Below are 24,509 nucleotides of genomic sequence, written 5' to 3'. Positions count from 1 at the left end.
CCATCAAACACTCCCAGGACAGGTACAGCACGGGGTTAGATACAGAGTAAAGCTCCCTCTACACTGTCCAATCAAACACGCCCAGGACAGGTATAGCACGGGGTTAGATACAAAGTAAAGCTCCCTCTACACTGTCCCCATCAAACACTCCCAGGACAGGTACAGCACGGGGTTAGATACAGAGTAAAGCTCCCTCTACACTGTCCCCATCAAACACTCGTATGCCAATAGAAAAGTTTTGGTCTTGTCTCATACTTTCTTTTTGCTTCTCATTTCTTTTCTCACTTCCCCTTTGAATTCTCTATATTCAGCCTGGTTCTCTATAATACTATCATCCCTTTTTCTGCTTCATCTTACCCTGTCAATTTTGTGATCCAGGGACCTCTGGCTTTGTTTAGCCTATCTTTCCTCTCTAGGGAATGTACCTCAACTGCACCTGAGCTTTCTTCCCTTTAATATTCCATAATATATTTGCCTGCCAATCTTCAATTCCAATTTACCTGGGTTAGAACTGTTCTCACCCCAGTGACATTGGTCCTCCCCCGCATTGACTATCTTTACTCTGGATTGCTCTTCATCCCTTCTCAAGGCTAATCATTATGATCTTATGATTATTGTTGCCTAAATGTTTCCCTGCTGAGACTTGACCCACTTCATTCCCCAGAACCACATGCAGCAATGTCTCCTTCCTCGTTAATGCCAATCTAGAAAATTCAGAATCTCTTCCCCTCTCTACCCTTTAGGCTATTGCTATCCTGGTCTATATTAGGATAATTAAACATCACGATGCCTCTACACGATAGATTTTTTTGCACCTCTCTGTAATTTGAAGCATATTTGACCCTCTATTATCTTAAGGCCGTGAAAGGCACTACATAAATACAACTCTTTATTTCACAACGTTGGGACGTCCCGAAGTCTTTTACTGGAGATGAAGTCACTATTGTGAAGTTTTGAATGAATGGCATAAACTTAGTACATTGCATTTGATTAATAATGTTGCTTGTGATTTAGTTAAAATCTGTAAAAATAAAAAGCAACTTTTAGGTATAATTACCAGGTGGCAGCTGCTTGGTGGCTTTTGCACACTTGGCTGGACGCCCTTTGGTAGCTCTGGTTCTGTTGCTTTCCTCCTTCAATCTTTTGCTGCAAGTTTGGGCTGAAGCCTGGCTTGTTGACCCTTTCCTTTTGACCATCTTCGAGCCTCCTGCAACTTTGGGAAGGGTGCAGTCAGTCCCAGATTTTCCCCGACCCCTGTTATGCAAAGAGTTATACAAGCAGGGTTATACAACAGCTGCTTCCCCCGGAAGGGGTGATGCCTTTGCTGCTTTACAATGATACCACCACACTCACCTCCCTCTCAGTGCTCCCTCAGAGCTGCAGCCTCCCATGGTACTGGGCATGCGCGCGGCACTGCGCCCTCCCAGCCGCCGGGGGGCGCAGCACCGGGAGGACCAGGGTTTCCATAACGACCGCGGCCCCTTCGGTTGAGGGAATAAAGACTACTTTCTCCCCACCTTCCCCTCCCCCTCTCTCTCTCTCTCTCTCAATGTGTTTATTTCTGTGAGAGATTCAGGTTCCGATCACTCCGCCTCCTCAGCATTAACAAGGGCCGGCGGCCGGCAGCAGCGGGGGCGCATGCGCGGGGGGAGTGACCCGGATTCGAATCATGGCGGAGGAAGGAGAACAGGTAAAAAAATAGTGAATATAAGAAATATGGACAGAAAATACAGAGGGAGACAGAGGGAAAGGGAGGAGGAAGAGGGATAGCGGGAGAGGAGGGGAAAGGGAGGGTGATAAAAAATAGAGAGGAAAGAATACAGAGAGAGAGATGGAGGGAGGGAGAGATGGAGGGAAGAAGGATGGAGGGAAGAAGGATGGAGGGAGAGATGGAGGGATAGAGAGGGAGGGATAGAGAGATGGAGGGAGAGGGAGAGATGGAGGGAGAGGGTGGGATAGAGAGATGGAGGGAGGGATGGAGGGAGAGATGGAGGGATAGAGAGGGAGGGATAGAGAGATGGAGGGAGAGGTGGAGGGAGAGGGTGGGATAGAGGGAGGGATGGAGGGAGAGATGGAGGGATAGAGAGGGAGGGATGGAGGGAGAGGGAGGGATAGAGAGATGGAGGGAGAGATGGAGGGATAGCGAGATGGAGGGAGAGAGGGAGTGATAGAGAGATGGAGGGAGGGATGGAGGGAGAGATGGAGGGAGAGGGTGGGATAGAGAGATGGAGGGAAAGAGAGGGAGGGATAGAGAGATGGAGGGGGAGGGAGAGGGAGCGGGTGGGATAGAGGGGGATGGAGGGATAGAGGGGGATGGAGGGAGAGAGGGGGATGAAGGGAGAAGTAAAAATAGAGAGGGGCTGGGTGAAATGGAGGGAGGGGTCGAGAGGGATAGAGCCGGGGAAAGGGATGGATGAAGAGCGGAGCACAGGAGAAGTTGAGGGAAGGGGCAGTGAGGGAGGGAAGAAAGACAGAAGGAGAGTGGGGTAGAGGAATGAATGGGTCAGAGACAGATGGAGAGGGGTAGAGAAAGAGCGAGTGAGGATAGGTTTGACAGACTGGGCTTCTTTCCACGAGTTTAGAAGAGTGAGGGGTGATTTGATTGAAGTATATAAGATCCTGAACGGTCTTGACAAGGTGGCCGCGGAAGGGATGTTTCCTCTTGTGGGTGAGTCCAGAACTAGGAGGCACTGTTTTAAAATTAGGGCTCACCTCCATAGGACAGAGATGAGGAGAAATTTTTTATCTGAGGGTTGTGAGAGTTTGGAACTCTCTGCCTCAGAAGGTGGTGGAGGCGGGGTCATTAAATATTTTTAAGGCAGAGGTAGATAGATTCTTGTTAGGCAAGGGAATCAAAGGTTATCGGGGGTATTTGGGAATGTAGAATTTGCGACACAAACCGATCAGTCATGATCTTATTGAATGGCAGAGCAGGCTCGAGGAGCCAAATGGCCTACTTCTGCTCCTATTTCGTTTGTTCATATGTATGTTCAAGTGATTGATGGAGGGAGAGATAGAAACAGGGATAGGAAGAGAAACAGATGGAAGCGGTTAGAGGGAAGAGGGATAAAGGGAAGGAGGCATCAGAGGTAGAGGGAATGCGAAAGAGATAGTGATAGAGCTAGAGAGGGAGGGGTAGAAAGAGATGAGAGAGAGATACAAATATGAAAACAATGAAAGACGATGTTTAGTCTTGCAGTTGGATGAAATAACTTTGCAATAATTGTATTTCCTTTATAGAAAATATTTGAGAGGTATGAAAGTTTCATGATTTAGCCATGATCATATTGAATGGTGGAGCAGGCTCGAAGGGCTGAATGGTCTACTCCTGCTCCTAGTTTCTATGTTTTCATGAGCTGATTCTTTGGCTTGTGAAAGAGGGGCAAACAGGTCTGTCACTCTGGGCTATTTTATCAAAAGTCATCTGTTTGAAATCTGGCTCTGCAATCTTTCTAGCTGCACAACTGGGCAAGGTAGTGTAATTCTTTGAAGAAATAACAAAAGCTATGGATTGTGGGGAGTGGGGTGGGTGGAGGGTGCAATATACTGAGACTTGTCATGAAGGATGGGTCCATGCTGTTAGGTGAAATGATGAGATAGACAAAAATATGACTCAAAGAAGAGCTGCATTTAAGGATATGTTTTAAGAATTAAGATGTAAGATGAAGTGTCCCAGAGATCTGTTTTGGACTCTTCTCTTGTCCATCCCTGCCAATGTTTATTCAACACACGAGCTTCCTCCCACCTCGGATCATCTTACCCCACCACCATATCCACCAATTCCTTTCTCCCTCATACTTATATAACTTCCTCTCAAATGCATCTATGTCGTCCACACTCTCATCGCGCTCTGGGTAAAGAAATTTCTCCTGGGTTCCCGCTTGGATTTACTAGTGACTCTCTTATGTTTATGAGCCCTAGTTTTGGTCTCCACCACAAGTAGAAACATCTTTTCTTTGTCAACCCTATCAAAACCTTGCATAATTAAAAATATCTTGCAAAGCCCTCCTTACTAATATCTGAGGGCTTGGGCCAAAATTGGGAGAGCTGTCTCACAAACTAGTCAAGCAACAGCCTGACATAGTCATACTCACAGAATCATACTTTAAAGATAATGTCCCAGACTCCACCATCACCATCCCTGGGTATGTCCTGTCCCACCGACAGGACAGACCCAGCAGAAGTGAAAACAAAAAACTACTGCGGATGCTGGAAATCCAAAACAAAAACAGAATTACCTGGAAAAACTCAGCAGATCTGGCAGCATCGGCGGAGAAGAAAAGAGTTGACGTTTCGAGTCCTCATGACCCTTCAACAGAACTGAGTAATATTAGGAGAGGGGTGAAATATAAGCTGGTTTAAGGTGGTGGGGTGGGGGGAGAGAAGTTGGGGGCGAGCTGGTTGTAGGGACAAGCAAGCAGTGATAGGAGCAGATAATCAAAAGATGTCACAGACAAAGGGACAAAGAGGTGTTGAAGGTGGTGATATCTAAACGAATGTGCTAATTAAGAATGGATGGCAGGACACTCAAGGTACAGCTCTAGTGGGGGTGGGGTGGAAGGACTGACAAGGCATTAAAGGTATAGATTTAAAAATAATGGAAATAGTTGGGAAAAGAAAAATCTATATAAGTTATTGGAAAAAACAAAAGGGAGGGGGAAGAAACGGAAAGGGGGTGGGGATGGAGGAGGGAGTTCAAGATCTAAAGTTGTTGAATTCAATATTCAGTCCGGAAGGCTGTAAAGTGCCTAGTCGGAAGATGAGGTGCTGTTCCTCCAGTTTGCGTTGGGCTTCACTGGAACAATGCAGCAAGCCAAGGACAGACATGTGGGCAAGAGAGCAGGGTGGAGTGTTAAAATGGCAAGCGATAGGGAGGTTTGGGTCTTTCTTGCGGACAAACCGCAGGTATTCTGCAAAATGGTCGCCCAGTTTACGTTTGGTCTCTCCAATGTAGAGGAGACCGCATTGGGAGCAACGAATGCAGTAGACTAAGTTAGGGGAAATGCAAGTGAAATGCTGCTTCACTTGAAAGGAGTGTTTGGGCCCTTGGACGGTGAGGAGAGGGGAAGTGAAAGGGCAGGTGTTGCATCTTTTGCGTGGGCATGGGGAGGTGCCATAGGTGGAGGTTGAGGAGTACGGGGTGATGGAGGAGTGGACCAGGGTGTCCCGGAGGGAACGATTTTTACGGAATGCCGCCAGGGGGGGTGAAGGGAAGATGTGTTTGGTGGTGGCATCGTGCTGGAGTTGGAAGAAATGGCGGAGGATGATCCTTTGAATGCGGAGGCTGGTGGGGTGATAAGTGAGGACAAGGGGGACCCTATCATGTTTCTGGGAGGGAGGAGAAGGCGTGAAGGTGGATGCGCGGGAGATGGGCCGGACACGGTTGAGGGCCCTGTCAACGACCGTGGGTGGAAAACCTCGGTTAAGGAAGAAGGAGGACATGTCAGAGGAACTGTTTTTGAAGGTAGCATCATCAGAACAGATGCGAAGGAGGCGAAGGAACTGAGAGAATGGGATGGAGTCCTTACAGGAAGCGGGGTGTGAGGAGCTGTAGCCGAGGTAGCTGTGAGAGTCGGTAGGCTTGCAATGGATATTGGTGGACAGTCTATCACCAGAAATTGAGACGGAGAGGTCAAGGAAGGGAAGGGAAGTGTCAGAGATGGACCATGTGAAAATGATGGAGGGGTGCAGATTGGAAGCAAAATTAATAAATTTTTCCAGGTCCCGACGAGAGCATGAAGCAGCACCGAAGTAATCATCGATGTACCGGAGAAAGAGTTGTGGGAGGGGGCCGGAGTAGGACTGGAACAAGGAATGTTCCACATACCCCCTAAAGAGACAGGCATAGCTGGGGCCCATGCGGGTACCCATAGCCACACCTTTTATTTGGAGGAAGTGAGAGGAGTTAAAGGAGAAATTGTTCAGTGTGAGAACAAGTTCAGCCAGACGGAGGAGAGTAGTGGTGGATGGGGATTGTTCGGGCCTCTGTTCAAGGAAGAAGCTAAGGGCCCTCAGATCATCCTGGTGGGGGATGGAGGTGTAGAGGGATTGGACGTCCATGGTGAAGAGGAAGCGGTTGGGGCCAGGGAACTGGAAATTGTTGATGTGACGTAAGGTGTCAGAGGAATCACGGATGTAGGTGGGAAGGGACTGGACAAGGGGAGAGAGAAGGGAGTCAAGATAACGAGAAATGAGATCCGTGGGGCAGGAACAGGCTGACACGATCGGCCTGCCGGGACAGTTCTGTTTGTGGATTTTGGGTAGGAGGTAGAAGCGGGCCATCTGAGGTTGGGCGACTATCAGGTTGGAAGCTGTGGGAGGAAGATCTCCAGAGGAGATGAGGTCAGTGACAGTCCTGGAAACAATGGCTTGATGTTCAGTGGTGGGGTCATGGTCCATGGAGAGGTAGGAGGACGTGTCTGTGAGTTGACGCTCAGCCTCCGCGGAGTTGAGGTCAGTGCGCCAGACAACAACAGCACCACCCTTGTCAGCGGGTTTGATGACAATGTTGGGGTTGGACCTGAGAGAACGGAGTGCAGTAAGTTCAGAGAGAGACAGATTAGAATGGGTGAGAGGAGCAGAGAAATTGAGACGGCTAATGTCACGCCGACAGTTCTCAATGAAAAGATCAAGAGAAGGTAAGAATCCAGAGGGAGGGGTCCAGGTGGAGGGAGAATATTGGAGGTGGGTAAAAGGATCCGTTGAAGGGGAGAGGACTCCTGCCCAAAGAAGTGAGCACAGAGACGAAGACGGCGGAAGAAGAGTTCAGCATCGTGCCGAGCCCGAAATTCATTGAGATGAGAGCGTAAGGGTATGAAACTAAGTCCTTTGCTGAGCACTGAACGTTCAGCGTCGGAGAGGGGAAGGTCAGGGGGTATAGTGAATACACGGCCGGGGCTGGGATTGGAAGATGGGGTGGGGACTGTGCCAGCAGAGGTGGCGGCACAGTGGTGTACAGTCGCGAGGGAGTTGCCCTGGGAGTCTTCAACATCGACTCCGGACCCCATGAAGTCTCATGGCATCAGGTCAAACATGGGCAAGGAAACCTCCTGCTGATTACCACGTACTAACCCCCCCCACTCCGCTGATGAATCAGTGCTCCTCCATGTTGAACACCACTTGGAGGAAACACTGAGGGTGGCAAGGGTGCAGAATGTACTCTTGGATGGGGGACTTCAATGTCCATCACCAAGAGTGGCTCGGTAGCACCACTATTGACCAAGCTGGCCAAGTCCTACAGGACATAGCTGCTAGACTGGGTCTGCAGCAAGTGGTGGGGGAACCAACAAGAGGGTAAACGTACTTGACCTCATCCTCACCAACCTACCTGCTGCAGTTGCATCTGTCCATGACAGTATTGGTAGGAATGACTACTCCACGGTCCTTGTGGAGACGAAGTCCCGTCTTCACATTGAGTTTATCCTCCATCGTGTTGTGTGGCACCACCACCATGCTAAATGGGAAAGATTTCGAACAGATCTAGCAAATCAAGACTCGGCATCCATGAGGTGCTGTGGGACATCAGCAGCAGCAGAATTGTACTCGAACACAATCTGTAACCTCATAGCCCGGCATGTCCCCCACTCTACCATTACCACCAAACCAGGGGACCAACCCTGGTTCAATGACGAGTGTAGGAGGGCATGCCAGGAGCAGCACCAAGCATACCTAAAAATGAGATGCCAACCTGGTGATGTTATAACACAGGACTACTTGCATGCCAAACATCATAAGCAGCAAGTGATAGCAGAGCTAAGCGATACCACAACCAACGGATCAGATCTAAGCTCTGCAGTCCTGCCACATCCAGTCGTGAATGGTAGTGGACAATTAAACAACTCACTGGAGGAGGAGGCTCCATAAATATCCCCATCCTCAATGATGGAGGAGCCCAGCACGTCAGCGCAAAAGATAAGGTAGAAGCATTTGCTACAATCTTCAGCCAGAAGTGCCGAGTGGATGATCCATCTTGGCCTCCTCTGGAGGTCCCCAGCATCACAGCTGCCAGTCTTCAGCCAATTCGATTCACTCCACTTGATATCAAGAAACAGCTGAAGGCACTGGATAGTGCAAAGTTGTGGATCCTGACAAAATCCTGGTAATAGCACTGAAGACTTGTGCTCCAGAACTTGCCGTGCCCCTAGCCAAGCTGTTCCAGTACAGCTACAACACTGGCATCTACCTGGCTATGTGGAAAATTGCCCAGGTATGTCCTGTACACAAAAAGCAGGACAAATTCAACCCGCCCCATCAGCCTACTCTCGATCATCAGTAAAGTGATGGAAGGGGTCATCAACAGTGCTATCAAGCGGCACTTGCTTAGCAATTACCTGCTCACTGACGCACAGCTTGGCTTTGGCCAGGGCCACTCAGCTCCTGACCTCATTACAGCCTTGGTTCAAAAATAGACAAAAGAGCTGAACTCCCGAGGTGAGGTGAGAGTGACTGCCCTTGACCTCAAGGCAGCATTTGACCAAGTGTGGCTTCAAGGAGCCCCAAAACTGGAGTCAATGGGAATCGGGGAAAACACTCAGCTAGTTTGAGTCTTAAGTAGCATGAAGGGAGATGGTTGTGGTTGTTGAAGGTCAGTCACCTCAGCTCCATGATATCACTGCAGGAGTTCCTCAGGGTAGTGTCCTCAGCCCAACCATCTTCAGCTGTTTCATCAATGACCTTCCTTCCATCATAAGGTCAGAAGTGGGGATGTTGGCTGATGATTGCACAATGTTCAGCATCATTCACGACTTCTGAAATACTGAAGCAGTCCATGTCCAAATGCAGCAAGATCTGGCTTGGGCTGACAAGTGGCAAGTAACATCTGCACCACACAAGTGTCAGGCAATGACCATCGCCCCTTGACATTCAATGGCATTTGCATCGCTGAATCCCCCACTATCAACATCCTGGGGGGTTACCATTGACCGGCAACTGAAATGGACTAGCCATATAAATACTGTAGCTACAAGAGCAGGTCAGAGGCTAGGAATCCTGTGATGAGTAACTCACTTCCTGACTCCCCAAAGCCTGTCCACCATTGACAGGGCACAAGTCAAGAGTGTGATGGAATAGTCCCCACTTGCCTGGATGAGTGCAGCTCCAACAACACCCGAAGCTTGACACTGTCCAGGACAAAGCAGCCTGCTTGATTGGCACCTCTTTCACAAACATTCACTCCCTCCAGCAACCATGAACAGTGGCAGCAGTGTGTACCATCCACAAGATGCACTGCAGGAACTCACCAAGCCTCCTTAGACTGTACCTTCCAAACCCACAACACTACCATCTAGAAGGACAAGGGCAACAGATACATGGGAACACCACCACCTGGAAGTTCTCCTCCAAGTCACTCACCACCCTGACTTGGAAATATATCGCCGTTCCTTCACTGTCGCTGGGTCAAAATCCTGGAACTCCCTCCCTAACAGCACTGTGGGTGTACCTACACCATATGGACTGCAGCGGTTCATGAAGGCAGCTCACCACCACCTTCTCAAGGGCAATTAGGGATGGGCAATAAATGCTGGCCTAGCCTGTGACACCCGCATCCCATAGATGTTTAAAAAAGAGGTCACCACTCAGCCTGACCGCCGGCCTGTTTAATTTTCCTGATAGTGATAACCCCCGTGCTTTGTTTTTTTTCCACAGCCTTATTAACTTTGTTGTTACTTTATTGATTTGTGTAACCATATCTCTTTGCTTCTCTACCTTATTTTGACTCTTTGTCCAAGGAGTCCATTGCCTTTACCCTCCTAGCAAAGTGCATCACTTCACACAACTATATTGAAATTCACATTGAAATTAATTTGTCAATTGCATGTTCGTTCTGTAGCTGTATTGATGCCATCTTAGTGTTTTGCTGCAGTCCTTCTCTATTAAACACAACAATGGTTTGGAAATGAGCATGGAGGCATGATATCGGGAGGCTTGGCAAACTGAAGGCATAGACAAGTTGAGAGAATAGACAGGTTCTACAATCATACGATATATGTCTCCTCTTGTCACCCTGTTCCTATTTATATGCCTATAGAAGACTTTTGGATTCCCTTTTATATTAGTTGCCAGTCTCTTCTCATACTCTCTTTTTGCACCTCTTATTTACTGCTTCACTTCCCTTCTGAATTTTCTATCTTTAGCCTGGTTTTGACATGTATTATCTATCTGATATCTTTCATGTGCCCGCCCCCCCCCTCAACTTTTCTGCTTCATCTTTCTCTCTCTCTCTCTCTCTCTCTTTCTCTCTCTCTCTCTTCTGTGTCAACATTGAGGGAGCTCTAGCTTTGTTTATCCTACCTTTCCCTGTTCCATCCCCACTTCCTTTCCGATCCTCCCCCTTTTTTTCCCAAAAATTTATATAGATTTTTCTTTTCCGACCTATTTCGATTATTTTTAAATGTATTTCCATCCATTGTTTTATCTCTACCTTTTAGCGTTTTTGGATTGCTTTACACCACACCACCCCCACTAGGGCTATCTGTACCTTGCTCGTCCTGCTTTCTACCCTTAATTAGCACATTCCTCAGATAATATCACCACCTTCAACACCTCTTTGTCCTTTTGTCTGTGACATCTTTTGGTTATTTCCACCTATCACTGGCTCTACTTGTCCCACCCCCCTTAAACCAGCTTATATTTCACCTCTCATCTATTTTTACTTAGTTCTGTTGAAGGGTCATTCGGACTCGAAACGTTAACTGTGTTCCTCTCCGCAGATGCTGCCAGATTTGCTGAGTTTTTCCAGGTATTTTTGTTTTTGTTTTTGTTTTGGATTTCCAGCATCCGCAATTTTTTGCTTTTACCAGAAAAGAAGACACTAGCTCAGAGATTCATAGAGTGCTTGCAGAACAGAAGAAGGCTATTCAGCACATTGAGCCCATGATGGCTCTCTGCAAGAGAAACTTAGCTAGTCCCACTCTCCCCACCCCCCCACCACTTTCCTCATTGTATTGCAATATTTTTCCCTTCAGATCCTTTTCGAATTCCCTTTTGAAAGCGACAATTGAATTAGCTTTCAGTTTTTCAAGCAGTGCATTCCAGATCCTAACCCCTCGCTGTTTAAAAAATGTTATTCCTCATGCTGCCTTTGGTTCTTTTGCCGATCACTTTAAACCTGTAAATGTCAAACAGCAGCTGAAACTATGCCTTAGTGCGGTATGTCTGCAGGATTACTAGTTACTGTGAAAGGTTTGTGGTGTTATCCTTCACACTGATTCGCCAATAGGAACATAGGAGTTAGGAGCAGGAGTAGGCCATTCGGCCCTTTGAGTCTGCACTGCCATTCAGTAAGGTTATGGTTGATCTGCTTGTGGTCTCAACTCCACTTTCCTGTCCGATCCCCCATAACCCTTGACTCCCTTGTCTATCAAAAATCTGTCTAACTCATCCTTGAATAAATTCAATGACCCAGCCTCCACTGCTTCCTGAGGAAGAGAATTCCACAGACTAACGACCTCTTATTCTTAAACTGTCAATGATTTCTCAAATGCAGTACAGGTGACTTCAATTATTAAACATACGAACGTATGAAATAGGAACAGAAGTAGGCCATTCGGCACCTCGAGCCTGCTCCGCCATTCAACATGATCATGACTGATCTGTTTGTGTTTCGAGTTCTACATTCCCATCTACCCCGATAACCTTTGATTCTTGGTAGACAAGGGAATCAATCTAGCTCTGCCTTAAAAATATTCAATGACCCTGCCTCCACTGCCTCCTGAGGCACTGAGTTCCAAAGTCGCACAACTCTCTGAACAGAGTAAATGACAGCAGTTCCTGTTCAACATTGCAAATGGTACCTGTCCCAGGCTTTGTGTCACGTGACTGACCCCACAAGAGTTATTTCCTTTGTATTTGCAGTGGTATCAGTTACCAAGCGTTAAATTTATCTGCATGATAAGTCACTGCTATATATAGTACTTCCTGAGCTGCAATGGTATGGGCTGCTTTGAATGTCACGACACCACATCAGTTGAACTGGCATGAGGTGATCTGAAAATGGGTTTTATAATAGTGAATATTCTGCAATTGTGTGTATGTACATTTGAGTAAACTTTGCCTCTTGGTGGTGCTGTAGACTAAAATGTTAGACCAGCACGTGGAGCTTTGATAAGCACTCAGTTGCATGTTACCAAGATATCGCAGAATCTCTGGACATGCATTGACTTTATTTAGATAGCATTTTATCACATGGCTACAAACTGTTGGCATTAAGGAACTGTTATGTTAGCACACCTAATAGCAGCAGCTTACCAACTGGAATGGGGAGATAAACCATTTAATTTGTTTCTTTAAGACTTGTGCCTTCCTTTATCGAACTGCAGCTTTGAAAGAAGCTCAATGCCAATTGTCGATGCAAAGACTGATGCAGATTGTAGGCTGATGGGCTCAATGTTTAAAATGATGTGTGGTGGGAGAGTGGATCAGCAGAGCACTGTTGTTTGCCCCAAAGTGCGTTCGGTACCTTGCACCCAGGCCCATACTGGTACTAAATTGGATTCCAAGTGGAAGAAGAGCCAGTGATACAGACTCATGTCAAACAGGTCTTCTGCTTGTCTTTCTCACCCACTCCCCTATATTCTCCACTGTAGGTGCTGTGACCTGAGCTCGAGTTACTGGCAGTCTTTTGAGCTCTTGCTTGAGTTCAGTTTGTCATTTTTAAACCTCTAATGGCTAAGTGGGTACCTGACCACACCCAAGACTGACCTTACCCTCGCTGAATATCCAAAACAGGCTTTCCAGCAGGAATCACTTGGAGGGGATGGGAGACATGGCTAAATACCCTGTCTCCCACTGGGCTGTCCCCAGTGCAGAGCGCTGTAATTGGTGGTATCACCCTTGTTGCTGGTCAATATTGATCAGCTAAACTTGTTGCTTTCCTTGTCTAGCTCAGTCTCGTGTTGAACAGTGCATATAACCACTGAGCTGCCAAGAAGGAATCCCTTGAGTGCGCAACTCTGAACATGTCATTTGTTTATTTTTATTTTGAGAAATAGCTTTTTGCATTTCTCTGGGATTTTATTTAAAAAGAGAATCCCGAGCTTGATGCTTTAAATTTTTATCTAATAATCTAATGCTTCATTAATCATTTAAACACACCAGCTTTTGTTCCTCCTTCAAACTGAAGCTGTCCCAGCTGTGTTGTCACTGTAAGTAAGTAGACCAAAAACCAAGCCTGGACTAACCAAACTTTTTCAAATACATAATGTGAATATTTTGTTTTTGCTGCAGAGTTTGTACACCAGGTGTGTTCTGAGTCTCAGAATCACAGCTGTGTTCTGCAGTAAATAATTTTATTTAAATGTTACCAGTGAATCTTGACAGTTCATCAGTCTTGATCACAAGCTGTTTAAATATTCAGATATTGTGATTTAGCATGTTGCATGTCAGCCACGTGTTCCTCATATGATTCTCTTACCAATAACTCACCTCATGGTCACTGGTTCCAGCTCTACCTCACTCAACCCCCCCCCCCCAAGTGCTTTGTGTTCTCAGACTAATTGCCCCATATCCAGTCCTGGATGTGTCACTATATACTGCAGTTAAACTTTGGGAAGACCAAACCCATCATCCTTCGCCACTCGTTCTCTCCCCCTCCCCAACCAGAGTCTTGGTTTGTTCCAGACTGTTCACAACCATGGTGTCCTCTTTGGCCCTCTGTCAAGTTTCAAATGCCATATCCTCTCCATAACCTCCTTATCCTTCCACCCCCGTGGCAATTCCTGCCCATCACTTAGCAGCTGCACTAACACTCACCCATGCTTTTTGTCTCCTCCCGACTCAACTACTCGGCGTTCTCCTGGTCAGGTGCCCAACCTCCACAAATTCCAGCTCACCCAAAACACTCTGACTCATAGCCTACCCTGCACCAAGTCTATGCATCCATCATCTTCTGCTTGTTGATCTGCATTGGGTTCCAGTCCACCAACGTTTTGATTTTAAAAATTCTCATCTTCGTGTTTCAATCCCTTCACAATCTCACCACTTCCTTTGCAGTTTTACGAAGGCTCTACAGCCCCCTGGGAATTCTGTGTTTCTCTAAATCTGCCCTCCTGTTTATCCTCCATTCGTTTGCCTCACTGTTAGTGGCTGTGTTTTCAGTCACCTCGGCCCTACACTCTGGAATTTCCTCCCCACCTCTCTCCGCCTTAAACCAGCTCTTTAGCCAAGTTTTTGGTCACATTTCCTTACCTCTCCTCCTTTGATTATGCATCTCTGAAGCAGTTCAAAATATTTTCTTGTGTTAATGGCACTATATAAATGCAAGTTGTTGTTAAATTGCCCCCCCTCTGTGTTTGACTTGTAATTGCAGTATGCACTAATGCTACATGGTTTAATATTCTCTGTCTAAAGAGAGCACTGGTAACTCACACCTGAACTATCTAGACTTGTGTAAGTTGGATACGTCCCTTAGGGGGCTGCATCTGCACTGAACGTTAAACAAATAGAAGCTTCACAGGTGGTGCAGATTTCCCAATAGTTTAACTTATAAACCCTTAAACGTAGTGTTGGGCATCTGCACCTGTTATACACTTGGCTGATCAGGAACAACAGTGTGGCACGTAGATATCATAAATTAATCTTCAAGAGACAGTCACCCAATGCAGGCTGCTTCTGTAGCCTGAAGCTATTCCAACCTGCGAAGTTCACTGACTGAATAATTAGAATCTTAGCCTGTTTATTTGTGGCTAGGTTAGACTTTCCTGGCTGCAAAGAGGGCCAACTCTACCTTTGCAGATGGCACCTAAGCCCCTCCAGCCTAACATCCCTCCGAGAACTCTGCAGTCCCCCAGTTCTGGCCTCTTGTAATCGCTCCACCATTGTTTGTCATGCCTTCAAGTGCCTGGACCCTAAACTCTGAAATTTCCCCTCCAAATCTCTCTGCCCCTTTATCCCCTTAACACTCTTTGACCAAGCTTTTAGTCACTTGCCGTAGTATCTCCTTTTGTAACTTGGTGTCAACTTTGTTTGCTTCTGTGAAGTGCCATGTGATATTTTACTATGTTAAAGGTGCTATGTAAATGCAAGTTGTTGCTTTGTGCATCATATGGTAGAATGCCCCTGTCCTTTATAAAACCATGCAAAACCTGACTTGCCATGAGCAGCACTTTACTGAGATCCTAGTGACAACAGTGTCATTTAAATATGTTTCTCTAACAATGTTTCTCTTGTGCTAAGATTCTGTTTTCCGCTCCCTCCCTGTTAGCCGCAAACCACCAACACAGTCGAGGAGCCTCTCGACCTGATCAGGCTTAGTCTGGATGAGCGAATCTACGTGAAAATGAGAAATGACAGAGAGCTTCGAGGAAGACTACACGTGGGTAACCAGCTGGATTATTTCAGTCCCGTATTCTTAATCATTGGAATCATACGGCAAAGGAGGCCATTCAGCTCATCATTGCCTATGCCAGCACTTTGAAGCAATTATCCAATTAGTCCCAGTCCCCTTGCTCTTCCCCAATAACCCTACAAATATTTCCTTTCAAGTATTTATCCAATTCCCTTTTCAAAGTTACGGTTGAATCTGTTTCCATTGTCCTTTAAGGCAATTCTTTCCACATCAAATAACTTGCTGCATAAAAACAATTCTCCTCATTTCCCAGTTGGCTTTTTTGCTAATTATTTTAAATCTGTGTCTTCTGGTTACTGACCCTATAAATATTTCCTTTCAAGTATTTATCCAATTCCCTTTTCAAAGTTACTGTTGAATCCGTTTCCATCGTCCTTTAAGGCAATTCATTCCACATCAAATAACTTGCTGCATAAAAACAATTCTCCTCATTTCCCAGTTGGATTTTTTGCTAATTATTTTAAATCTGTGTCCTCAGATTACTGACTCTCCCACCAGTGGAAATATTTCTTCCTCTCTATCAAATCCCTCTGTAATTTTTGAACGCCTCTGTTAAATCTCCTCTTAACCTTCTCTGCTCTAAGGGGAACAATTCCAGGTTTTTGTTTATTTATTCATTCATGGGGTGTGGATGTTGCTGGCTACACCAGCATTTATTTCCCTTGAGAAGGTGGTGGTGAGGAGGCTTGGTGAGTTGCTGCAGTGCATCTTGTCGATGGTACACATGCTGCCACTGTGCGTCAATGGTGGAGGGAGTGAATGTTGAAGTGGAACCTTTGCTGTTTGTAGTATACATAAATGATTTGGAGGAAAATGTAACTGGGCTAATTAGTAAGTTTGCAGACGACACTAAGGTTGGAGGAGTTGCAGATAGTGAAGAGGATTGTCAAAGGATACAACGGTATCTAGATCGGTTGGAGACTTGGATGGAGAAATGGCAGATGGAGTTTAATCCGGACAAATGCGAGGTAATGCATTTTGGAAGGTCTAAAACAGGCAGGAATTATACAGTAAATGGCAGAACCCTAGGTGTACAGGTCCACAGGTCACTGAAAGTGGCACCGCAGGTGGATAAGGTAGTCAGGAAGGCATATGGCATGCTTGCCTTCATTGGCAGGGGTATTGAGTATAAAAGCTGGTAAGTCATGCTGCAGCTGTATAGAACCTTGGTTAGGCCACACTTGGAATATTGCATGCAATTCTAGTCACCACATTACCAAAAGGATATGGAGGCATTGGAGAGGGTGCAGAGGAGGTTTACCAGGATGCTGCCTGGTCTGGAGGTTATTAGCTATGAGGAGAGGTTGGAGAAACTCGGATTGTTCTCACTAGAGCGACGGAGATTGAGGGGCGACTTGATAGAAGTTTACAAAATTATGAGTGGCATGGACAGAGTAGATAGTCAGAAGCTTTTTCCCAGGGTGGAAGAGTCAATTACTAGGGGACATAGATTTAAGGTGAGAGGAGAAAACTATAGAGGAGATGTGCGGGGCAAGTTTTTTACGCAGAGGGTAGTGAGTGTCTGGAATTCGCTGCCAGAGGAGGTGGTGGAAGCAGGTACGATAGTGGGGTTTAAGAGGCAGCTTGACAAATACATGAATAGGATAGGAATAGAGGGATACGGACCCCGGAAGTGCAAAATGTTTTAGTTGACGGGCAATATGATCGGCGCAGGCTTGGAGGGCCGAAGGGCCTGTTCCTGTGCTGTACTTTTCTTTGTTCCTGGGCCTCTGGATTACTATTCCAGTGACATTACCACTACACCACTGTCTCATCATTTTACTGACACCAGATTTTATTTCCAGAATTTTTTTAAACTGAATTTGAATTCTCAATCTGCCATGGTGGGATTTGAATACAGATTTTTTGGATTATTAGCCCAGTAATTTAATCTGTACAGTAATACGTACCAGAAGGAAGACCAGGAGAAGTTCCTTCTTGCAGTGAGTTGTGACCTGGAACGCACTACCCATTAAGCAGATTCAATAATAACTTTCAAAAGGGAATTGGATAAATACTTGAAAAGGAAAAATTGGTAGGGCTATGGGGAAAGAGCAGGGCGCGTGGAACTAATTTGATAGCTCTTTCAATGAGCCAGTACAGGCCCGATGGGCTGAAAGGCCTCCTTCAATGCTGTATGATTCTATGATTATTTGATGAAAATAAATAACTGACTGGAACTTTTAAAATTAGAATGCATTTAGCCTGCGCCTTGACCATCCCCACTGCTTTCTGGAAAGTTGTCTAAAGTCTGTAGGATGGAGACACTGATTTTCTGTTACAGACACTGGTGCAATTGAAAATTCCTATCCCAGATCATCAGTTTAAAAACCCTGGAAGTTTGTAACAAAAATAGAATTTTATTTGTTTCTGTAAATCGGTGGCCCTGATTTATTAGGAATAGTAATCTGCATGTTATGAGCAATGCCTCAAGTTTTCCATTTGGATGGGAAAGTGGAATATTCTTCAAAACGCTAGTTAAAAGCCCTGGAGTCCCATGTGACCCGGTCACTGGATCAGTTTCCCTGTTTTATGACTATTGGAAGAAGTTGTGTGTCAGATGCCAGAAGCACATTTTAATTTTACTGCCATTTCCTGTGTGGATTGGTTTATTGGAAACTTCTCATAAAATGATATATTCAGAAAGAAACATCTCAAGTTTAAAAGACACATCTCATCTCATGGGGGAATTGAGCATTTAGGGAAAAAAATGCAGGTATCCGATGTTTTGGAATATTAAATTCCACATGGAGTAGGGGAACCATGACTGCAACATTGCACTGACTGCAAGAAGCAACATGGTAGCAGGGTGTAAAACAGTAAAATGTTCATCGGTAGGGAAAGAATATTGCCTGGAATGCAGAACGAAAGTGCTTTACAGCCAACGAAGTACTTCTGAAGGGTGGTCACAGTTGGTGCGCAACATGTTCCCACAAACAGCAATGTGATAAATGACCAGATGTTGAGGGATACACTTTGACCAATATTCTGGGGAAAACTTCCCTCCTGTGAAGCAGTGGCCTTTCATGCCCACCTGAGAGGACCTGGTTTAATGTCTTACCTGAAAGACAGCACCTCAGAGCTCAATACTTGTTTTTTTTTAACTTCATGGGATGTGGGCATCGCTGGCTAGGCCTTGTTCAGGTGGCATTTAAGAGTCAACCACATTGCCGTGGGTCTGGAGTCACATGTAGGTCAGACTGGTGACGACAGCAGATGGATTTTTACAACAATCGATCGACAATGGTTTCATGGTCATCATTAGACTTTCAATTCCAGGTTTTTATTGGATTCAAATTTCACCATCTGCCGTGGTGGAACTCGAACTCGAACCCGAACCCGGGTCCCCAGACCATCACCCTGGGTCTCTGGAATACTCGTCCAGTGACAATACCACTATGCCACTGCCTCCTTCCTGCACTAGGAGTTTCAGCTAGAATATAAGCTGATTCAGGGCCTGAATCCACAAGTTTTTGACTCAGAAAAGAGTAATAGCGACTGAACTATGGTTGATACCTGAGGATTCTACTTTATTTGAGTTTCGGAAAAATAATTTCTTGAAAAGAAAAGGCGTTAGGTTCCACTGGTATGAGAAATGTTAAATAAATGTTGGTAAAAGAAAACATTATGCGTGAGGAGGTGTTATATAGAATGTATTACTGCAAGATGCTATTGAAGTTAAGCTAATTGCATTAATGTCAATTAGAAAAATCAAAGGAAAAGTTTGAAGGGAAAGGGCAGCAAAGTGGGATTTTAATAGATAGTCATTGAAAGTTAGCAGTTACACAGTGGGTAAAAGTCTGTTTCAAGAAAGAGGGCAAGGTGTCTTTATGGAAAGATATTTTTTGTATGTAAAAGCAGCTTATTCAGTCCCCATCAGGGAGTTATTACTTATCAGGAGTCGAGCCCAAGGTGAAGCCAGGCAGTGGATAATTTGACCAGACGTTATTCTGCATTCTGTCCATTAGTTTTACATTTTTCCATTAGAAATTCCTATGTCCATACATATAATGGAAACTGCCTATGTAAACTTGTCTGCTGTAATTGCACCCTCCGACCAGCGGTGATGCAATAGCATCTTCACCAGTGGGAGGGTGTGATTGCAGCATGACTAATTTACGTATGGAATTGGAATTTATCATGAAATAAGTTCAGAAGTGTGTGCAGATATAAGATTTATAATTAATATAACAATGTGCAAAATGCTTTCATTGCGTTTTCTCAGTAGGTTTCATGTTGTCCCTTGCAGTGTTATGACCGGGATGGGAGGAGTGCGCGAATTATCAAGCCCCACTACTTTGCAGGCTATACTATTAATTTAAATGTTTAATTCTCACCAAAATGGCCAATTGTTTACCTATACTTCTAATACCCAGAAGAAAAGAGACACTGACTAGGTTTCTTTCAAAGAAACTCAATGATTAATTTATTATAAAACAAAACTCCTTTTCAACAAGTTTCAAGAACTGGTTGACACACAGTTGTAATCTGGAAATGTGACTAACTAGCCCTTTTAAACTTCCCCAGCGCGCGCACGCAGACACATTCACACAAAAGACAACAGGTAGTCTCTGCAGAGACAGGCGGATGGAAAAAAACTTTCTTAGGGAAAAGAATTTAAATTTCACGGAGGTTTGATGCTGTCGGTCTGAAATTCCCTCGGGTGAAGATGTAGTGAAGACCCGCTGGGCCCAGTAGACGTCGGGAAGTTCACCGATGATGCTTCAGCGTGGAGGAGAGTTTAGCTGGACCAATTATTCCTGCCTCAGCTATCAAGTCCAGACTTAAGCAGACAAAGTACATTCAGATGAGGATTATCAGGCTATAGGTTGAGAACCACACGGTTTCACAAAGCAGAGAGAGCGAGCTAGTCAGGGTAGCCTCCTGTTCTCAGCCTTTCCCCAACAAGACTGAAAGTAAAACCACAGGTCAACCTTAAGGTTTGCCTCTGCCATGTGATTGCCATTTTGTCTTCCAGCTTTTTGTTACTTAAAGTGTTTTGCAGTTTAAAACAAACAAACAACTCCTCAAGTACCATACAGCTCAGGTCAATTCTTGGAAGAGGTCTGCTTGTTGACAGTTCGAAGGTGAACTTATGACCCAAATGTCCAAATACTGCAATGTCCTTCTGTATTTTAAAAAAAGAAAATTCCAGTTTAAAGAGATATGATTCTAACAAATGCGTGTTCTCTATGTAAATGTAGGCCTATGATCAGCATTTAAACATGATTTTGGGAGATGTTGAAGAAACTGTTACGACTGTAGAAATTGATGAGGAAACGTATGAAGAGATATACAAAGTAAGTGTGGATGCCTTTTCTCTCCTCTTTCCCCTGTGTTTAAAGAGTCAAACCTGTGATTATATTGTACTTCTCTATCAAATCTCCCATCGGTCTCCTTTGCTCCAAGGAGAACAACCTCAGCTTCTCGAACCTAACCTTTGAGCTAAAATCCCTCATCCCTGGAACTGTTCTAGTAAATCTCCTCTGCGCCCTCTCAAGAGCATTGCATCCAGGATGTGAGGATGAGGGTCCTAATTGTGGCCTAACCAGAGATTTATAAAGATTCAACATAACTTCCTTGCTTTTGTATTCAATAGCTTTACTTATAAAGCTCAATATCCCATATACTTTGCTAATTACTCCCTCGGTTACTCCCATGAAAGAATTAAGAAATGTCCTGCCATCTTCAAGGATCTATGCACATGGACCCCCGGATCCCTCTGTCCCTGCATATTGTTTAGACTGTGCCATTCAGTCTGTATTGCCTCTTCCTGTCCCTGCTGCCAAAATGTATCACCTCACGCTTCTCTGTATTAAATACCCTCTGCCGCTTGTCTGCCCATTCTGCTAGCTGATCCACCTCCGGTTGCAGTTGATTGGTATCATCCTCACTGTTTGCTGTAACTCCAAGTTTGGAATCATTGGCAAGTTTTTAAATTTTACTCTCTATTCCAATATCCAAGTCATTTATATATAGCAAAAAAATTGGCAGTGATCCCAGCATTGACCCTTGATCCTGATCCTGAACAGCACTGTCTACCACCCCTCCAGTCTGAAAAATAACCATTTACCACGGCTCACTGTTTTCTATCCTTGTGCCAATTTGTTATCCAAGCTGACACTGACCCTCCTATTCCATGAGCTTTAATTTTGTTAACCAGCTTTTTTCGTGGCACTTTGTCAAACGCTTTCTTAAAATTCATACAGACAACATTGCATTCCTGTGCATGGCATCGCGCTAGTTGAGAAGAGTTGTACTTTGTAGCATGGGCACTGGGACTTTGGCCTGAGTTCAGAGTTGGACAGTGTTCTCCAACCCCCTTATCCCAACACTTTGCACCTAACCTCTGCTGCATGAATATGGAAGATGCCAAGTGAATGCTGAGCCCTCTCCAATGATAGGGGAACGGGGTGAGGGAGGGACTAAACAGTCAGCACTTCTCTCACTTCTCAACCGGTGAAGACCTGGGATCAAGGCACCCAGGGGCTAGACTCAGTATCAGCAGTGTGCAGAGTTTTTTTTAATTCTTTCACGGGTTATGGGCTTCACTGGCTAGGTCAGCATTTATTGCTTTTATTCCTGAAACATTACATTTATTACTGAGACGTTTAAAAATCTTAAGAGGTCTCGACAGTAGACAATGAGAGGCTGTTTACCCTTGGCTAGAAAGTCTCCAACAAGAGGCTTATAGCCTCGGGGTAAAGGATCAGCCATTTAGGACTGAGATGAGGAGAAATTTCTTCACTCAAGGGTTGCGTCTCTTATTCATTTGTTCATGGGATGTGGGTGTCGCTGGTTAGGCCGGCATTTATTGCCTATTCCTATTTGCCCTTGAGAATCTTTAGAATTGTCTATCCCAGAGGTCTGTGGATGCTCAATTGTTGAATAGATTCAAGACTGAGAGTAATAGATTTTTGGACAACAAGGGAACCAAGGGATATGGGGAGTGGGTAGGAAAGTGCAGTTGATTTAGCAGATCAGCCATGATCGTATTGAGTGGTTTAGCAGCCTTGAAGGGTCATATGGCCCACTCCTGCACCTATTTATGTTCTAATGTCCATCAGAGTCCCAGCCAGTGCAAGAAGCAGTGTTATCCCAGGGTCTTTCATCTCACTTTGTGTCTCTAGTGGTTTAACCCCACTTTAATTCTCTGATGCCAATGTGTTGATGCACTGTTTAAAGGCGGCAGGCAAAGGGAGTCAAGCATTCCAGCTTGCATTCCAAAGCTGCCTGTGGATCAGTGTCACTCATGAATGTTTTACTAAGGGTCACAACGAGCATTGCATCCAAGCACCACTCTGTGGCACTCTGCACCACCATAGAATAATGTCACGAGACCTGGGCCATTGTTTTTGTGCAGCTATGCCATGGAGGGCATTTGCTGTGTACAAACCAAACACATCCTGTGTGGAGAAAACTCTCGGACAAATATTTATATTTAACAGTCACTTCCACTTACTGTTTGCGAGTTTGAAAAATGCACAAGTATGAGCATTTTGTTGCTGCCTTTTGCTGAAGAGCGTAGAAAGGAGGCTGAATCCCACCTTGGGTGAGGAAGGCAATGAATGAAGCCTAGGAAGCAGCATACCACAGGTGAAAGAACAGTGGAATATAAGTGGCTCCCATGTTACATGTACCTCTGACTTTGTCTGGTTTAAATTGGCATTTCTGTAAGTGGTAACAAAAGGATTGCAGCAATAACAGCACTGCAACATGTTGATCAAACTCTCCCAGCCAATGCCACCCATTGCACTGTTAAAACAAAGGAATCCATAGCTTTAAATGTCCAGTGTACTAGGTACACCTGGCTAGGTAGATAAATAGCAACAGGCAAGTAGCCACTGCTCCCTGCAAGTAAATGTCTTTATCCGTCAACAAAATGATCTTAACTTTTTATTTAATGTTTTATTCTCAATCAATGCTATTCTTTCTCTCCCCAGTCCACCAAGAGAAACATCCCAATGCTGTTTGTCCGTGGTGATGGTGTTGTTCTTGTGGCTCCTCCGCTAAGAGTCGTTTAAACCCAGCCAAACTGAACATTATGGACTGAACTTCAACCTGTGATTATATTTTTCAGTTGATGGAGAGAATGGTCTGATATTTTTATAAAACGTACCTCAACACTAGGATGCGAAGGGCTCGTGTCTGTAGTTTAATTTTAAGTGGAGTGTTCAGCTTGGACTCTTGTGAGAAGTAAATAAAGTATTTTTGTTTGATTTAATAAAGATTGACCTTCAAATTCTACACTTTAATTTTCAGATACACTTTATTATCTACTGAACTTGACTTCTTGCTATTTAACCCAATGTTTGTCATCCAGTAGAAGCCACTGACTAACCACAGGTAAGGTAATGGCTGACACATTTTTAATCTCTTGTAGTAATTTTAGTAGAAAGGGTCTCGTGCACAAATAGGTAAACATACCTAACACATGGATATTTACTGAACAAACATCTCTTGACACTCAGTAACCAGGGAAGTAAAACATTTGCTCCTTCTGCATTTTGTGTCTCGGGTGTTACCAGCAAACACAGAAAGGTTAAAGCTCATATACACTGAGTATTGAGCTCACCTGACCAAGGACGATGTCTATTACTCATTTTTAATTTATTAATTAGCCACATGCGTTTAGCGGTTAATATATTGGGCTTCACTGATCTTACAGATGGGTCTTTTAATTTTTATTTTGAGTTTGCATCTTCCCCAATAGTCCACATGTTACCCAAATGAAACCGAAGCTAGCAGACTGGGCATGTCTCTGTTTCAGTGCCTGGGGTGTCCTGGAACAGCTCTGGGTCTTACAGCAATCTTCAGCACTTGTGGGCTGGAGAGAAAAACTTTGGTCACTGTCCCTTGTGTGAATTTACAGCACAGGGACAGGCCATTCAGCTCAGCTGGTCCGCATTAATGTTTATACTCCACACGAGCCTCCTATCCCTCCTCTTCGTCGCACCCTATCAACATAACCTTCTATTTCTCCCTCCCTTGTGTTTACCTAACTGCCTCTTAAATATATCTCTACTATTCACCTCGACCAATTCCTGTGTAGCAACTTCCACATTGTCACCACTTCCTTGGTAAAAAGTGACTATCTTGCGTTTTTGACCCCTGGTTCTGGTCTCTCCTGCAAAGGGTAGATGTAGGGAAAAGTTTACACATTTAA

General features: G+C 44.9%; 2 protein-coding genes across 2 annotated transcripts in view; one reads left to right on the top strand and one right to left on the bottom strand.

The window, feature by feature from the left end:
* Positions 1 to 1,418, bottom strand: part of xpc (xeroderma pigmentosum, complementation group C) — a 34,037-nt gene extending 32,619 nt beyond the window's left edge. The window contains exons 1-2 of the mRNA XM_078543048.1: positions 1,354 to 1,418; positions 1,058 to 1,254 (exon numbers count right to left, since the gene is read on the bottom strand). Of these exons, the coding sequence (XP_078399174.1) occupies positions 1,058 to 1,254; positions 1,354 to 1,403 (247 nt within the window). The 5' untranslated portion in view covers positions 1,404 to 1,418. The remainder of the gene's footprint in view (positions 1 to 1,057; positions 1,255 to 1,353) is intronic.
* On the top strand, positions 153 to 23,590 carry lsm3 (LSM3 homolog, U6 small nuclear RNA and mRNA degradation associated). Its single transcript, XM_078543049.1, has 4 exons — positions 153 to 1,690; positions 15,200 to 15,310; positions 20,548 to 20,643; positions 23,287 to 23,590. Exons 1-4 carry the CDS (start codon positions 1,670 to 1,672, stop codon positions 23,365 to 23,367), a joined length of 309 nt encoding a protein of 102 aa, XP_078399175.1. The 5' UTR covers positions 153 to 1,669; the 3' UTR covers positions 23,368 to 23,590.
* The last annotated feature ends 919 nt before the right edge of the window (positions 23,591 to 24,509 follow it).

The sequence above is a fragment of the Cetorhinus maximus genome, chromosome 6 (genome assembly GCF_964194155.1).
Source record: "Cetorhinus maximus chromosome 6, sCetMax3.hap1.1, whole genome shotgun sequence".
NCBI classification, from domain to species: domain Eukaryota; kingdom Metazoa; phylum Chordata; class Chondrichthyes; order Lamniformes; family Cetorhinidae; genus Cetorhinus; species Cetorhinus maximus.
The sequence above is the reverse complement of the archived record's forward strand: the minus strand, read 5'-3'. Positions and strand labels throughout refer to the sequence as shown.

What these genes read in the sequence shown, in the direction of transcription:
- lsm3 (XM_078543049.1), top strand. Translation starts at nt 1,670, where the DNA reads ATGGCGGAGGAAGGAGAACAG. An exon ending in AGCTTCGAGGAAGACTACAC is followed by an intron (nt 15,311 to 20,547) that starts GTGGGTAACCAG and finishes ATGTAAATGTAG; the next exon opens with GCCTATGATCAGCATTTAAA. An exon ending in CGTATGAAGAGATATACAAA is followed by an intron (nt 20,644 to 23,286) that starts GTAAGTGTGGAT and finishes TTCTCTCCCCAG; the next exon opens with TCCACCAAGAGAAACATCCC.